The sequence below is a fragment of the Carlito syrichta genome, unplaced genomic scaffold (genome assembly GCF_000164805.1).
Source record: "Carlito syrichta isolate Samal-C Ts95f unplaced genomic scaffold, Tarsius_syrichta-2.0.1 Scaffold314334, whole genome shotgun sequence".
Taxonomy (NCBI): domain Eukaryota; kingdom Metazoa; phylum Chordata; class Mammalia; order Primates; family Tarsiidae; genus Carlito; species Carlito syrichta.
The window spans coordinates 691,612-709,959 of record NW_007258430.1 but is presented as its reverse complement, the minus strand read 5'-3'; the positions used below and the strand labels follow the sequence as shown (position 1 = coordinate 709,959).

At 39.7% G+C, this 18,348-nt stretch overlaps 1 protein-coding gene across 2 annotated transcripts in view; it reads right to left on the bottom strand.

Annotated features, from left to right (window-relative positions):
- Window positions 1-2,338: 2,338 nt before the first annotated feature.
- Window positions 2,339-18,348, bottom strand: part of BAZ1A (bromodomain adjacent to zinc finger domain 1A) — a 94,837-nt gene continuing 78,827 nt past the window's right edge. For both annotated transcript variants that reach the window (XM_021719233.1, XM_021719234.1), the window contains 6 exons: window positions 10,371-10,618; window positions 10,052-10,278; window positions 8,547-9,010; window positions 5,573-5,715; window positions 4,151-4,238; window positions 2,339-3,321 (listed from right to left, as the gene is read on the bottom strand). In XM_021719233.1, coding sequence (XP_021574908.1) covers window positions 3,125-3,321; window positions 4,151-4,238; window positions 5,573-5,715; window positions 8,547-9,010; window positions 10,052-10,278; window positions 10,371-10,618 — 1,367 coding nt within the window. In that variant the 3' untranslated portion in view covers window positions 2,339-3,124. The remainder of the gene's footprint in view (window positions 3,322-4,150; window positions 4,239-5,572; window positions 5,716-8,546; window positions 9,011-10,051; window positions 10,279-10,370; window positions 10,619-18,348) is intronic.

Genomic DNA, 18,348 nt, shown 5'->3' with positions numbered 1-18,348 from the left:
AAAGTGCTGGGATTACAGGCTGAGCCACTGAGCCTGGCCAAAAATTACATATTTTAGCCAGGCACGGTGGCTCATGCCTATAATCCCAGCACTTTGGGAGATAGAGGCGAGAGGATTGCCTGAGCCCACAGGTTCAAGACCAGCCTGGACAACTTGGTGAGACCTCGTCTCTACAATAAATCAAGAAAAGTTAGCCGGGCGCAGTGGCATGAGCCTGTTGTTCTAGCTACTTGGAAGGCTGAGGTGGAAGCATTGCCTGAGCCTAACAGGTCAAGGCTGTGGTAGCCATCCATGAGCGTGCCATTGTACTTCAGCCTGGTGACAGAGTGAGACTCTGACTCAAAAAAAAAAAGAAAATTACAGATTTTAAGTGTCTTCATCAGAAAAATATGTCAGGTAATATATATATATTAGCTTGATTTAGCCATTCTACAATGTATACATGTCAAAACATCATGTTGTACATGACATATATAATTGTTGTCAATTTAAAAAATTTTTTAAAGACTACTGCAAGAAAAAAAAGATTTTGACTTTGGAATTTTTACCTTCAAGTTAACATGCACATTTAAGAGACTAAGAACTTCTGGATCTTTGGGGGGATGGCAGATGCTTTAGTTTTATTTGGAAAGAGCTAAAGCTAAGAGTCTTTGATCTAGAATTTCTAACACATGTGAACTCTACATGCTTTCTCTAATTCTACCAGATGTAGCCGAATCATACATAGTGAGTCCATCAACTATAGTTGCTTTAGTTACAGATCTCTTGCCTTCTATTATTATACAGGATGGATTCCAGATCCAGATGTTCTTTTGATTTGTGGTTTGCCCATTTCCTAGAAATTATCAAGAAAAGGTCTGGACTGGTGGGCCCTTTATCTTAGCTTGTCCTAGCAGATAGCATTGTTATACCACCCAGTAAGTTAAATGCAATTATCTGTGGACTCTGACCTAGTTAGTTTAGACTTTAGAGAGAAAAAGAGTTGAGTTGAAGTGGAGGAAGAGTATTAGGGAAGCAGCATATGGCTTGGAAAAAAGTATTTTTTTTCATTTTCATTGTTTAATGTATTTTGTATTTCTCTCTATACTTTCTCTTTGACCTATGGGTTATTTACAAGTGTTTGGTTTCGTTTCCAAGTTTTGGTGATTTTTCCTGTTATATTTCCATTATTCATTTCTAGTTTGAGTCCACGTGGCCACAGGTAACACTCTATATAATTCCCATTCTTTTAAACGCCTTTGGGAGGCTGAGGTGAGTGGATTGCCTGAGCCCATGGGTTCGAGACCCGCCCGGGCAGTCTACAATAAATCAAAAAATCATTTGGGCGTGGTAGCGCATGCCTGTAGTTCCGGCTACTGGGAAGGCTGAGGCGGAAGGATCGCCGGAGCCCAGCAGGTGGAGGCTGCGGTGGCCGGGAGCGGCCACTGCACTCCAGTCTGGGCGACAGAGTGAGACCCCAACTCAAAAAAAAATAAATAAATAAAATAAATAAATAAATAAATAAATAAATAAAATTTTTGAGGGTTGTTTTATGGCCTCAACATGATATGACTCACTTTGGTGTATGTTCTGTGGATAACTGAAAAGAATGCGTATTTTTTGTCGGGTGGAATGTTCTAAAAACCTATAAATCGCGGGTTCAAGACCTGCCTGGGCAGTGAGACCTCATCTCTACAATAAATCAAAAAATCGGCCGGGCGTGGCAGCGCTGCCTGTAATTCGGGCTACTTGGAAGGCTGAGGTGGAAGGATCGCCGGAGCAGGTCGAGGCTGCGGTGGCTGGAAGTGGCCACTGCACTCCAGTCTGGGTGACCGAGTGAGACTCCAACTCAAAAAAAACAAAAACAAAAACAAAAAATACCTATAAATCTTTGGTTGGTAGTCTTTAGCTCTTTTATGTTCTTCATTATTTTCTGCCTAGTTGTTCTAGTATTTATTTATTTGAATTGGGGTTTCACACTGCCACCAAGACTGGAGTGCCATGGCACGATCTCAGCTCACTGCAGCCTCGACCTCCTGGGCCTCGGCGATCCTTCTGCCTCAACCTCTCGAGTAGTGGGGACTACAGGTGCATGCAACCACATCAGGCTAATTTTTTTGTAGAGGTGAGGTCTCACTATGTTGCCTAGGTTGGTCTTGAACTTCTGGACTCAACAATCCTTCTGCCTCAGCCTCCCAGAGTGTTGGGATTACAGGTATACTCAAGGGTATGGGCAGAAAAAGATACACATTACTGCTATAGAGACTCAGCTACAATAAATCACTGGTTCCTATTGTCTGTATGTAGCACACACACAAGTCCAATTCTGATTTGTAGAAATTCCAGAAATTCAGATTACTTGAAAAAATGTTATCATTTTATTTGTACACTTAAAAGTTGTACATAGAAACTTATAATACAGTTCTGTAAAACTGTCAGGGAAAAGGGAGGTTGTTATCTTTTTTTGATTGATCATTAAGGAAGTTAGAGAAATAAAACAAAAACACAATAAAGGTTTAAAAAATTTAAAGAACTTTTCAGGTATAAATTTTATAAATACAAAACAAATTCACAAATTACTCTGAATGCTAAATAAATATCTAGTTAATAAACTCAGACTCAATACCTCCAGCCAGCACTGGTACAGCACTTCCAGGATAGAAAATTGGATTCATTCATGTGTAGTGTTGAAAGGATATGTTCATTAAACAATTTCTGGACATTTACACATTTAAAAAAACTGTGTTATAGCAGAATAAGATTCATCTCTGTAGAGAAATCTCCCTTAATACCACAACTTCTAAAAGTCGTCAATAACAAAATGATCCGTAAGTGAAAAAATATTTTCCAAGATACCTGGACACATGAATGATCTAAAAAATGTACAAAACCCTCTGTAAACCAGTACTGTATCCAATACATCTATCAAACTTATTAGAAACTGAACAAAACTGTAGCAAAGGAAATCTTTCCTACATTCTCCTGAGTGCTTAAGGGTAAATTGAGAATATAGTGCAGGCCACATTTCCATGTGGTCAATCAGTTGTTATTGCTTTATACATATGTCTGCTTTAGAGCATGATTTAATGTTCCGTTTTCACGAACAATTTGTTTTTCCTCAAATATATCCTGCAGAAGGACAAAATTAGATTCGTGACTTTTTTGCAGCTGGTGGTGTGCTGACCTGGTCCACATTACTGGGTGTGACATGGAGTCCAAGCTTTTGAGCCTGAATATGAAAAAACGCTTGAAGTCTAGTCCCAGCTTTTGCTTCACTGGTGTTACGAGGGTTGTATTCAAAGCAGTTCGAAAACATTAATTCAATATCATCAATAAACTCAGCTAGAGAGGAAAAAAGCAAACAAGATTAGAATGAAAGTACATACATTATAACTTTTTGTTTGTATCATTTCTGGAAATGTCATTTAAAAAACGGAAGCCCACTATTTTCTTTAGAAAGAGAAGACTGAAATAAGGTAGCAGAACTGAGGTTTAAATTTGCTTAATTATAAACATTTAAAAACTGTTTTATTAAAACTGTGCAATTAGCCAGGCTTGGTGGCTCAGCCTGTAATCCCGCGCCTCTGGGAGGCCGAGGTGAGTGGATTGCCTGAGCTCACGGGTTCGAGACCCGCCTGGGCAACTTGGCGAGACCTCATCTCTACAATAAATTTTTAAAAATGAGCCGGGCATGGTAGTACGCGCCTGTAGTTCCAGCGACTTGGAAGGCTGAGGCGGAAGGATCGCCGGAGCCCAGCAGTCGAGGCTGCGGTGGCCGGAAGCGGCCACTGCACTCCAGTCTGGGCGACAGAGTGAGACTACGACTCCAAACAAAAAACAACAAAAAAAGATGCAATTATGTAATTTCATGTGTTATGTAATTATAAAGAACCTCTTTGAATAAGATTAGATTCTATAAAATATCTCATTTCATCCTGATCCATCTTTCATCTCCACGTACACTAATAAGGATTTTAAGAACTTCCCCCCCCAACTCTAACCTAGAGTTAATTTGTTTTTTCCTCCCCATCTCCAAACCAGATTTGAACTTTTTAGAGATCCCTTGGGATGCTATTATACAACTACATTAACATACATCATTCAAAACAAAGGAATAACAGCTTCTCCTTTAATCAACAATAATTATCAAAGAAAAACATGAATTACTTACATGCTAATTTATATTCACATTTATTCACTTTTTCACGAATTATATTTAAGGCAATGGGCTTTTTGATGATGTCATAGTAGTCTGGGACCTGTAAAATAATTCCAATATATCTATCCACGCTGAAATTGGCAATAAGTGGTAAAATACATAACATTTTGCACTTAAAAATAGACTAATTATTAACCTCTGATTACTATTATTCCATTAAAGTTACATAATATAGTTTCAGTCACTATATTAATGTAGACGCCTATGTGATACCATTAAAAATGTTAACTATTTACTGTGAAAAGAAAAAAATTATGGCAGTGCTTGTGGCTCTTTCCTTCTCTCTCTACAGAGAAATATATATATATGTATATGTATCTATAAAAATTTGTCACTTGGACCAAAAGAAAAATTTTTTTTTTTGAGTTGGAGTCTCACTCTGTCGCTCCCGGCCACCGCAGCCTCGACCTGCTGGGCTCCGGCGATCCTTCTGCCTCAGCCTCCCAAGTAGCTGGAACTACAGGCGCGTGCTACCATGCCTGGCTGATTTTTTGATTTATTGTAGAGATGAGGTCTTGCCAAATTGCCCAGGTGGGTCTCGAACCCACGGGCTCAGGCAATCCACTCACCTCGGCCTCCCAAGGCATGGGATTACAGGCTGAGCCACCAAGCCTGGCTAGGAAAAATTTTTTAAAATGAGCACTACTGAATTTGTAGTAAGGAATAAAATGTATGTTACAAAGTTTAATTCAGGATAAAAACTACCCAGGAAAAGCGAGTCAAACAAGATTTAATTTTTTAGATGCTATTTAATATTAACTAATCTTTCACATTCTTGCTCTGGAAATCTCAAAGCAGAATTCTGATGTCACTTCTCCATTCCGAAACCTCTGCCCACACACTGACAAGTGAGACTCGTTACAACACAGTTGTGCCTGAGCCTTCCGAAGACACCCTCTCCTCCACTCAAACTAGCCCCACTCTCCACCTTCTCACTTCCGGGTGTTTAGCTTCTATTCCCTCTTCCCTGAACCATCCTTATTCCGTTTCTCACTGTTGAAATTCCATCTTTCTTCAACGACCAGTCCAAATAGTTCTTCCATAAAAAACTCTCTAACTTCCCTTATTTTCTCCCTCGGAAACGCTCATATCTATCTCCTTTTCTTCTCTACTTGTGCAATACCATGGTAACTTCTATCACAGCACTATAACACTGTTCTACCTCTGCTAGACACCACATCACATTCTGCTACACATAGACTAACTATGCTGTCTAACTTCATTATTTTCAGTACAGAAACTAGCCTTCTAAGTGGTTCCCCCCCCAAAAAAAGATAGTGAATAGCAGATGTTTTGACTACTTCAAAGTTACCACGCAGACTAAATCAGATAAAATACATGAACACATTTTATCAAATTTAGTAATGTTATTACCTGGATTTTAGAAACAAGTTTCAAAAAAGGCCAGCTGTCATCATGTCGTACCAATTCTACAACAAGCTGTTCAAAAGCAGACAATTCATGAACTCCTCCCTGTCGACCAGAACTCCTTCGATTCAGTGTCACAGGAGATGACTCTGAGTAAATAATTAAAACATTTGGGGTGATAAAACAAAATGTTTGATTACCACAAGCTAAACAGATATTCAAATACAAACCCAATTTAAGCAGAAAATAGACACTCTACACTGAGAGGTTAACTAATTTACTTTCTGAGAGATATGGAAATCTGGACCAAATATTTATTATTTCCTTTTGATCTTAAAAATTTCCAGTTGAGGCTATTGCCTTACTAGATTCTGGTGTGGGATGTGCTCTTTGAGCTATGGCTGACACATGTTTCCTGGCTTTGGCCCCCTTCCCTACCTTGGGGAGGTGAATCTCCTCTTTCTTTCTCTCTAATTTACTTTTAAAATAAACTATATTTTCCAATTTAAAAAAATTTCCAGTTGAATTAAACTTTCATTGGGAATAGATTGTAAAAAGAGTGTGATGCAAAAGGAACATCTAGAACACAAAGTTTGTGGATTACTTTTACTCAATTTTATTCACAATACTTTAATTTTATTTTTTTTTTGGAGTCTCACTCTGGGCTAGGCTCAGGTGATGCTTCCACCTTCCAAGTAGCTGGAATTACAGGCATGTGCCACCAAGTCCAGCTAATTTTTTGATTTACTGTAGAGATGAGGTCTTGCCAAGTTGCCCAGGTTGGTCTTGAATCCATTGGCTCAGGCAGTCCTCTCACCTCTGACTCCCAAAGTGCTGGGATTATAGGTGTGAGCTACTGCGCCCGCCCTCATAATACTTTTTCAACTACACTAAGCAATTCTCCAATATTTCCTAAAGCACATTGTTAAGAAAGTAACCTTTTCAGATCTAGAAGCTAGGCTTTACCTTGCATAATGGAAAAGCAATTCTCAATGATAAAGTAAAAGATTATTTTTATAGGCCAGGCACAGTGGCTCAAACCTATAATACCAGTACTTTGGGGGAGTACAGTGCAGGAGGACTGCTTGAGCCCAGCCTGGGCAACATAGTAAGACCTCATCTCTATGAAAACAATAAAAAAATTAGCTGAGCATGGTGGTGCACGCCTGGGAGCTACTTGGGAGGCTAGGGTGGAAGGATAGCTTGAGCCCAGGAGGTTGAGGCTACAGTAAGCCACAATCGTGCCACTGTGCTCCAGCCTGGGTGACAGAGTGAGACTCTTGACTCAAAAAAAAAAAAAAGATCACGCTTATAAATCTTAATTTTAATATATGGAAAATTTTCTTAGAGCACAATGCTTTCTTACAGACCCAGAAAGTAGTATAATGAAATCTAAGGTGTATACATTGGTAGGAAAGGGTAGTATGAATTCAGGTGTATGAATTCTCTTCTTGCAGTGTCCACACATTTCCCCCTTTATCTGTCTTAGAACCAGTTTGAGTAACTTCACAATTCAATTAAAAAGCTTTTTCTCACATAGTTTTTTGAATAAAAACGTTTCAGGCATATTATTTCTCCAAAAAGGCTAGAGAATTGGGGAAGAGCAAAACAGATAAGGGGACAGGAAAAGCCAAATTAGATCTTGATTGGTACAAAATTATCACTTCCCTCCAAGACCTGACAATCTGATGACTGCATAAACAGGTTATGTGCCATTCCTCACCCATGAATTCTTTAATCCTGCTGTGTCTGAACAATGCAATACAACCTATCTACCGTTCTTCTTTTTTCTGAGTTGGAGTCTTAACTCTGTCACTCAGGCTGGAGTACTGTGGCACAATCACAGTTCAATGTAGGCTCTATCTCCTGGGTTCAGGCAATCCTTCTGCCTCAGCCTCCTGAGTAGCTGGGATTAACAGGCATGTGACACCATGCCAAGATAATTTTTTTGATTTTGTAGAGATGAGGTCTTGCTATGTTTCCCAGACAAGTCTCAAACTCCTGGGCTCAAGCAATCCTCCTGTCTTGGCTTCCCAAAATGCTAGGATTATAGTCATGAGCTACCATCCCTGACAACAGTAGCATTTTTTTAATGTTTAACTTCATTTTTTTGGGGTGAAATATCAAAGTTTTATTACTATTGACATTAACAAAAAGGATTAGGATTATATTCTTTTATTTTTATTTTTTGAGTCGAAGTCTCACTTTGTCACCTGGGGTGGAGGGCAGTGGCACACTCACGGCCACCACAGCCTTGACCCGCTGGGCTCAGGTGATCCTTCCTCCACCTCAGCCTTCCAAGTAGCTGGAACTACAGACACGCGCTACCACGTCCTGCTAATTTTTGATTTAAGGTAGAGATGAGGTCTCAGTTGCCTAGGCTGGTCTCAAACCGCAGATTCAGACAATCCTTTCACCTTTCATCCTTTCACCAAAGTGCTGGGATTATAGGCATGAGCCACCACGCCCAGCCTGGATTATATTCTTTATAAACAAATATCAGAATTAAAAAGAAAGCTGGTGATCACTCCCTAAAAACATTACTGCCTGATCCTGCCCCTTATCTGCAAATTCAGTATTTCAGATGAAATCTTACCAACTAATCTAATGTAGCTTGTCTAAGTGATGATGAGTATGTATGTTTTGAGGGAGGAGAAGATGGAAGAGAATGAAATGTGTTACGATGTAGTATACTGAGACTGTTCAAATATTGGCCAAGTATTTCGATTAAAAACAGAATATCATCTACAAAGTACATTACCCTGTTACTCCAGTAGAAAGACTAGTAATATCATTTACCTTTAGTCCCTATATAGCTGCCCCTTCAATGAATAGTATGCTTCAGGTCAGATTTCTCCCTAATAACTGTGTATCTCAGTGATAGCCTTTAAAAAATGATCCAAAGTATTGCAATATTCATTATTTCCAAATTATTCAATTACGTTAGGTAAGGAAGAGTTTAAATTAGACTTCTTCATACCTATAGATTGTTTTTTCCTGCATCTTCTCTTGGATTCACTATCTTGGAGGGAAAGTTTTGAAGCAACATTTAAAGATCTTGACTGTTCACTTGACTTTGTGGCAATGACTCTGAAGTTGGAGAAGTTGGGGCTACTTTCTGATGAAGTATTGGCACTTTTCCTGCCTCTGCGTTTTCTACGAGGACTAAGTAATTCCACAAATACATTTGCTTGCAGTGGACCATGACTGTGGCGAGTAGAACGACTGGCGATTCTTAAAGATTTTGTTTCTGTGGGAGGAGCAGAATTTATCTTTCTTAGGCTTCTACCAGTTTTAGATGAAACAGTTGTTTTGGGTGTAGTCTGCTGACTCCTTGAAGGGTATCTTCCAGGATCTTGTCGTTGGCCACGATTTGAGAAAGAAGAGGTAAGTCTCCCTCTTGTTTTAACTGGTAGTCTAACTTGTCTTCCTCGTTTTGGTGGGCTATAAATAGAAAACACAATTATTCTACAGAGCAATAATAAACACATGTTTAGGTCTATTCTTCTTGCTCTATTTAGCCAATAAAGTCTATATAAATTTTCTGTAAAACAGACTTATCCTAGACTAAATTTCTTTTCTTTTCTTTTTTTTTTTTTGAGTTGGAGTCTCACTCTGTCGCCCAGACTGGAGTGCAGTGTCACGCTCCCGGCCACCACATCCTCGACCTGCTAGGCTTCGGCGATCCTTCTGCCTCAGCCTTCCAAGTATCCGAGTAGCTGGAACTACAGGCGCGTGCTACCACACCTAGCTAATTTTTTATTTACTGTAGAGATGAGATCTCGCCAAGTTGCCCAGGCGGGTCTCAAACCCGCGGGCTCAGGCAATCCACTCACCTCAGCCTCCCAAGGCGTGGGATTACAGCCTGAGCCATCAAGCCCAGCTTAAAGTGTTTTTAAATTAAGGCATAGGTATGTACATTATTTTTAAAGACATAATGCGATTGCACACTAATAGACTTAATAGAAATTTTCATATGCAATGGAACCCCCCCCTGAAATTTGTGTGGTATGCTTTATTATGGAAGTCTGGAATTGACCCACAATATTTTTGAGACATTCCTGTACATCTACCTTGTAGATATAAATATTTATTTCAGCCATGAAAAGAAAGGGTCAAGTAAGGGAAGATTGACTCAGTGTAGCAAGAATGTCGAGGCTTGATTAGGCCTGAGTGACATAGCTTGCTAAGTTGTAGAATACTTGGTTACATGGTGGTATAGAAGCTGTTTCTGGGTGCTAATGTGGCAGGAGTACACTTCCTGACATTCATCACTTGCTCTTTGTAGACTCCTGAAATCACCAATACTCCCTTAGAATATTTTTGGACATTCACAATGTTTAAAAAAAAAACAAAAACGAAGGGGACCTTCAAGTCACATATGTTAAAGAGTTACAGACCCCAATTGTTCCATTTGTCTTTGAGCAACCAAGAGACTGTCTACTTAATAAGACTTACTGGCTGTCACTGTATTGTAAGACTTACCTGATGTCTTCATCTTCTTGAGAGTCATCTTCATCTTGTTCTGCCTCATATTCTTCCTCCTCACTTTGCCCCTCTTCTTCGTCACCATCAACTTCATCATCCTCACCTTCCACACTGTCTTCCATTTCTTCGTCACTTTCCAAGGATGGTCTCTGTCTAGAGGAGAGTCTTCTAGATCGTTGCTTTGGTCGACATTCTGGACAAAACCAATCTCCTTCAGGCACACTCTGAACAAATCACGTCAATGATCATTAATAATCTACCGTTCAAAATCTCAACATCTCAATTCTAATCTGAGAAGCAGGAGGAAAAAAAATACCTTGAGCTTTGGTCGAACACAGTAGGTATGATGACCCCGATCACAGCCATCACAAAGCACCATGTTTTCAGCATCACCTTTCTTTCGGCATATCTTGCAACGAGCATTCAGTATAGATTTAGACCAGATCACACTACGATCCAAGGTGGACAGGTGAAGAAAAACCTGGGACAGGCTCGCAGAAGATAGGAGAGACTCTCTCCAACGATCCAGCACTGTTTTATAAGAGCGCCCACTGTCACTGGCATCTTAAATGAAAATGGAAAGTGATGAAAGTTTTTAGGCAAACCTAGACATCTCCTTCCTAAAACTATTTTCTTGGTAGTTTAAACAAGTTAGGTTTTACATTTCTTCTCTTGATACTTAACAAAAAGATTATGCTAATATTAAAAACAAAAATGTCACGCTAACAAAAAGGAAAATATCAGCTGAGCCATATCTTGTTTATGACATAAGGGAGTACTTAAATCCATAAATCAAATGCTAAGGGATTTCAATAGTTAAAAGAGAAAAACAACTTAGGCATGTGTTCTCAATCTAGTCTGTGTATCAAATCTTGATTCAATTTAGAAAAATAGCTAAATGATTACAGGTCTAAGTTACTATTCAGTAGAATGAAGTATGTTACTTTGTCATTTTTGTATAAAAGATGGACTGCTCTCTAACTTAAATGTCAAATAAATTAATTTTCTTCCGGGGTTGATAATGTTCTGAAATTTGACAGTGGCCATGGCAGCACAACCAGGAGTATGATAAAAACCACTGTATTGTATACTTTAAAAGGGTGACTTTTATCTCAATAATGCTGTTATTAGAAACACCAGAAACCTTCTGTCATTAACATGACCATTTCTTTGTCTTCTGGACTAAAAACACTGAGAGTCATCTGACTACACGTTATCAAGTTACAGTTAGTCCATCATTTTTATACTGGTATGTGACTGCCATCTCAATCTTTAATACAATTACCACCTTAATTTTCCTAAAACATTATACTTATTTCTTCATGGTATACAAGACTCCATACATCATCTCATCCTATAATGCTACATTTCCTGCTATTATCCTCAAATAAAACCTCATGGGCATAATAGTTAAGAGAATGCAGGCATTGGAGTTAGTCTGCTTTGAGGTGAACACTGGCTCCTTTATATGAGCTTGGGCAAGTTACTCAAGTCCTCTGTATCTCAGGTGCCTCAACAGTAAGATGTGTGGCCAGGTTCAGTGGCTCAGCCTGCAATCCCAGCATTTTGGGAGGCCGAGGCTAGTGGATTGCCTGAGCCCGCGCCTACAATAAAAATAAAAAATTAGCCGGACATGGTAGCGCGCGCCTGTAGTTCTGGCTACTTGGAAGGCTAAGGTAGAAGGTTCGCTGGAGCCCAGCAGGTCTAGGCTGCGGTGGCCGGGAGCGTGCCACTGCACTCCAGCCTGCGTGACAGAGTGAGACTCCAACTGAAAGGAAAAAAAGTAAGAAGTGGACAGTATCTACCTCGGAGGGCTGTTGGAAATATTAAATGAGATAATACACATAAGACAAAGTGCCCATCACAAATAGATGCTAACATTTCTATCATTATCACTCATTATATTGCTCTCCCTATGTGCAGCACTTTAGATATGAAGCAAGTCAATTCTGTAGTTCCCATCTTCAAGGAATGTGTAGTACCGCTGGGAAAGTGAAAACATACACAATGACTTAAAACCACAAAGTATAAGACCTGCCAAATACTAGTGAACCTTGAGCTCCAGTTCGACTGTTAGGCAGGGTTAAAGAGATAGGACATGAAACCTAGTGCTCATTCATGGTGGTGAGTCCCTGTCTAAAAAGCTAGAACCTGGCCGGGAGTGGTGGTTCATGCCTGTAATCCCAGCATTTTGGGAGGTGAAGGTGAAAGCCTTGACTAAGCCCAGGAGTTTGAGACAAGCCTGGGCAACATGGTGAAACCTCGTCTCTACAATAAATAAAAAGCCAGGTGTGGTGGCAGGCACCTGTAGTTCCAGCTAGTTGGAAGGCTGAGGCGGAAGAACTGCCTGAGCCCAGCAAGTCTAGGCTGTGGAGGTTGTGATCGTGCCACTGCACTCTGGACTGGGTGAAAGAGGGAGACTCTGATTCAAAATAAATAAATAAAAAGCAGGGACCTCCAGAAGGCTACCCTTCAAGTGTTATAGCCCCTTTCTACTACACAAAGAGAAAGGGGGTATAAGAAAACTACTCACCTGGACCTTGGTACTGAGTAGAAAGGGGAAATAAATCTACCTTGAGAATCTGTAACTACAAGCAAAGCCTTGAACAGGTTTAAAACCCGAAAAAACACAGGCTGAGATTTTAAAGTGGTCCAGGATTGCTAGTGACCAAGTAAATGGTAGAAATAAGTACAAATCTTTGCAAATACTCTCTGAAGACATTTCCACACACCAAACCTGAAGAATTAGAGTTAACAGTCAAAATCACAAGGCACAAGTGGAAACAAAACAGTAAGCGAGAGCCAGCAGGACCAAACTCATAAAGACCTCATATATTAGAACAGACACAGAATATAAAATAACTATGTTTAGAAATCATTCTACAAAAAAGACACCTGAACACACGTTTACTGCAGCCCTTTTCACAATAGCAAAAACATGGAACCAACTCCAGATGCCCACTGAACATGGACTGGATAAAGAAAATGTAGTACACATACATGATGGACTATTATGCAGTCATAAAAAGTACAAAATCATGGCCTTCTCAGCAACATGGATGCAGTTGGAGACTAAGTGAACTATCACTAAGACAAAGAACTGAATGCCACATGTTCTCACGTGTGGCCCCTGATTACTGGTCACACAAGCACAAAGGTGGGACTGGCAGACACTGGTCACTGCTAGGGGAGGGAGGAGACACATGGCATTACACTGGGTACCTGGTCCACTATCAGGTGGAGAGAGGGCCAGTTAGAAGCCCAAACTTCACCAGCATTCAACCTACTTATGTATATAAATCCTCACATGTATCATACAACTCTAAAATAAAAAAAATTAAAGATAAATAAATTACAATAACTTATTTGTTTAGTAAGTTTTAAGAAATAAGAGGCTAATAATATAAACAAATACCCAGGCGTTTGAAAAAGAATCAGAGAGAACGTCTAAAAGTAATTGAAATGAATAACTCAACAGGGGAAGAAAACTCAGTGCCTCAAGGTCAAATGCCTCTTTAAAGCTGAAGAGAAATATTAGTGAAGGGGAAATAAATACAAAGATATTACTTAGAATGCAGCCCAGATATATTTTTCCATCTTTATCTATGTCCTTTTGTTTCAGGTGTGTCTTTTGTAGACAGTATATCAACTGGATAAATTTTGTATTTTTAATACAGTCTGTCTCTAACTTTTAATTGGAGTGTATAGTCCACTTAAGGGCATTTGATTTTTTTCTACCTTTCTTTTTGAGCTTTCTATTTATTTTGGTTTTTAAAATATAAGGCTTTATGGAAAGGTCCAGTCAGAGTGAGACCTCCAAGGAAAGAGACAGCAAGAACTGCTAGTTCAAAGATCATGAAGAAATCTTCCTAGATGATCAGAAAGCATTCTTATTGGTCATGGCAAGATATAAGGTTGGAAGAGTGGGGCAACAGGCAAAATACGAAGAATTTTTGGAATCTTGGAAGTCAGTTTGAATGGCTAGTGAAACACTATGGGGTTTGAGCAAAGAGGTGCTTTAAGAAAGTTAAACCGAGCCGGGCTCGGTGGCTCAGCCTGTAATCCCACGCCTTTGGGAGGCTGAGGTGAGTGTATTGCCTGAGCCTGCGGGTTCGAGACCCGCCTGGGCAGCGAGACCTCATCTCTGCAATAAACCAAAAAATCAGCCGGGCGTGGTAGCGCATGCCTGTAATTCCGGCTACTTGGAAGGCTGAGGCGGAAGGATCGCCGGAGCCCAGCAGGTCGAGGCTGCGGTGGCTGGGAGCGGCCACTGCACTCCAGTCTGGGCAACAGAGTGAGACTCCAACTCAAAAAAAAAAAAATAAAGTTAAACCAGTGGTAGCTCAAGGCTCAATTCTAATTCTAGTCCATGATGGATGTGGACACTTTTCTATTTTACATAGTACTATTATAAGGATAAAAATCAGTATGTACAACTGATCCATTTTTTCTGTTAAGTGTTCCCCCCCTTTTTCATAGTGTCATCTTTTCATATTTTTAAAAGATTTTATTTCTGCAGCACTATTCACAATAGCAAAAACATGGAACCAACTGTGCTACACATTGAAACCAGACTGAATTAAAAAAATGTGGTGCATATACACAATGGAATATTACGTAGCCATAAAGAAGGACAACTTGTGTGGATTTAGAGTCTATCATACTCAGTGATTTATCACAGAAACAAAGAACAGAGTACCACATGTTCGCACTCCTAAGTAGACCCTGAACATTTACAATAATACTGTAAGAAAGGGATTGGCAGTAGCAGGATACTGCCAGGGTGGGAGTGAGGGGGACACAACATCAATAAGGGTACCCGATTGGAAACAGGGAAAGTGGGGACCAAAGGGAGGCCCAAACTTTACCTGTACAATGACCACTTGTAAACCTAATCCTGAATTATATTGCATGTTTTAAAATTAAAAACAACAACAACAAGAAGATTTTCCTCTTTTTTTTTTTTTTTTTTTTTTTTGGAGACAGGGTCTCACTCTGTTGCCCAGGCTGGAGTGCAGTGACACAATTACAGATCTCCGCAGCCTGGAACTCCTGGGCTCAGGAGATCCTCTCACCTCAGCCCCCAAGTAGCTGGGACCACGCCTGGCTAATTTTTATTTTTTTTGGTAGAGGTGAGGTTTCACTATGTTGCCCAGACTGGTCTCAAACTCCTGGACTCAAATGATTCTCACACCTCAGCCTTAGGAGGAAGTGCCGGGATTACAAGTAAGAGCCACTGCACCTGGCTTGTTTGCTTATCTTAAACCTTGCTTTTTCTCCAGATTATGCAACTGTCAAAGCCAGAAAATGTCTTGCTTCTCTTTTGTCTTCTATTATGCTACAGATACATTCTTAAGAAATTATTAATTAAAAGGATCTTATTAACATAAAACACTGGTAGAGTCATATGATCAAATATTATACTAGGAGATTTCAAACTGTTCAATGGCCGCTATACAATAATCCATGTGACCATGACACACAGGCTTCTCTAGAGGACAAAACACAAAAACTCTTGCCCTATGTCTCTCCAGACTAGTAAAAGAAAACAAAATGCTGTGAATAAATACTTTAGTGAAATAGGTAAACATAAGTTCCACAGCTTTCATTTTGTTCCTAATAGCTAAATATGCTGAAATTCACCATTGTCAACTTTGTATATGCCGATTTAGAAGGGTCTGATTAGGTGAGCTGTGAAATAGAGAGGAAAACTTTAGGAAGATGATACTATTTTGTAAGCTTGCCCCTAAACCCATTCCTTTAAAAAAAAAAAAAAAATCAAATCCAAGATTTTCCTTCAACAACTAAATATACAAAGTGAAATCATAAGTCTTTAAAAAGACACAACACAAACTTCTTTAAAAAGTTAAAAATTTACCATCTCTCATACTAGATTGATCTTCCTCTCTCTTTTTCTTGTCCTTTTTTTTTCTATCTCCCTTTTGATCTTTATTAATTTCTGTGTTACCTAATTTCAAATTGATAAAGTTAGTTGAGGATTTTTTTATAGCTTAAGAATTTAACCATAATATGACTTTATAAGTGATGAAATTATTTGCCTAAGCAAGGATTCTCATATCTTACCTAAAACAATTAATCTGAAATGTAATTATCTTCTCCAAATGAAAAAAGCCTAGTTTTATCAATATGTAATCACTAGAATAAAAGGGATGTGTTAGAGAAGGTGGAACATAAGCAGAATTTTTATTTCTTACTGACGTCCTCAAGAAACTGAAATAATCTCTGAAGTTAAATTCAAAAAATTCCCACTGTGATTAATTTGCTTTGTTTAATATAATCAGATAATGGAGAATTTCAATATATATATTTTATCTCAAGCATTCATAAAGTAAAACCTCCTTTTCTCTCCCAGATTAAAGATGTTCTTGACTACCTTGCTTCAAATTTTAGATTATCTCCAGCTCCTGATATCCCTTTCTAAATAGACCTTTCAAAGGTTTAAAAATAAAATAGACCGGGCTCAGCCTGTAATTCTACGCTTTGGGAGGCCAAGGTGAGTGGATTGCTTGAGCCTGCGGGTTCGAGACCCGCCTGGGCAACTTGGCGAGGCCTCACCCCTACAATAAATAAAAAATTAGCCGGGCATGGTAGTGCACGCCTGTAGTTCCAGCTACTTGGAAGGCTGAGGCGGAAGGATCGCCGGAGCCCAGCAGGTTGAGGCTGCGGTGGCCGGGAGCGGTCACTGCATTCCAGTCTGGGCGACAGAGTGAGACTCCAACACAAGTAAATAAATAAATAAAATAAAATAAAATAAAGAGTTACAGACATCAGTATTTTATTTTATTTTTTTTTGGACTCAGGTTCTCGCTCTGTATCTCTGGCTGGAGCGCAGTGGTGTAAATCGTAACTCACCGCAAACTCAAACTCCTGGGCTCAAGCAATCACTCCACCTTAAACTCCTGAGAAACTGAAACTATAGGTACGCCGCACCACATTCAGTTTTTAAATTTTTTATAAGCATGGGATTTCACTTATTGTCTAGGCTGATCTCAAACTCCTGGCATCAAGTGATCCTCACCTCAGCCTCCCTCAACTAAATTTTTGTTTTTTTTGAGTTGGAGTCTCACTCTTGCCCAGACTGGAGTGCAGTGGCCGCTCCCGACCACTGCAGCCTCAACTTGCTGGGCTCCGGCCATCCTTCTGCCTCAGCCTTCCACGTAGCTGGAACTACAGGTGCATGCTACCACGCCAGGTTAGTTTTTGATTTATTGTAGAGACGAGGTCTTGCCAGGTTGCCCGAGCGGGTCTCGAACCCACAGGCTCAGGCAATTCACTCACCTCAGCCACCCAAGGCGCGGGATTACAGGCAGCCACTGAACCTGGCCTTAACTGAAATTTTAATGGATGTAATTGTGTGTTCACATGTGGTTGAAATATCTTTATATGTACAAAGGATCTGTCTGTAGATCTCACTATATTGCCCGAGCTGATCTTGAACTCCTGGGCTCAAACGATTCTCTCAAAGACAGATGCTTTGTACATATAATTGGATTCAGACAAAATACTAGGAAGTACTGAAGACTGGGAGATACGAGTGATATAGCAAATACAAACTCTAATGTCTTTCGAGCTGTGATTATATGTATTTTATTTCTTACAACTGCTACTTTCAATGTAATAAGTGAATTATAAAACTCATAGTGGGATTAACAATTTACAAAAATACGAAGAGGCTTAGACAACGAGATACTAGCCACAAACTCTTCAATTTAGAAATAGTTTACAAATATATTCAAATTCCAAAATTGCTCTCATAGCGCTGTCTACTTATGAACACTTTGCTATTATTCAACAAGGTAATATCAAATCATTATTTAAGGATTTTAGTCTCGTCAAGTTTCTCTTGTAATGGGACCAAAAAGACATGGTTTAAAAAAATTATTTCTAGGCTGGGCTCAGTAGCTCAGCCTGTAATCCCAGTACTTTGGGAGGCCGAGGCAAATGGATTGCCTGAGCCCAAGGGTTCGAGACCCGCCCGGGCAACTTGGCGAGATCTCATCTCTACAATAAATCAGAAATTAGCTGGGAGTGGTAGCGCACACCTATAGTTCTGGCTACTTGGAAGGCTGAGGTGGAAGGATCAACGGAGCCCAGCAGGTCAAGGCTACAGTGGCCAGGAGAGTGCCTCTGCATTCCAGTCTGGGCAACAGAGTGAGATTCCAACTCAAAGAAAAAAAAAAAAAGATTTCTTCCATGACCCTATTACGGAGATCAGTGACCCATAACATTAAACTACACCCCAAATGATGACTATCTAAGGGCACATACTTGGT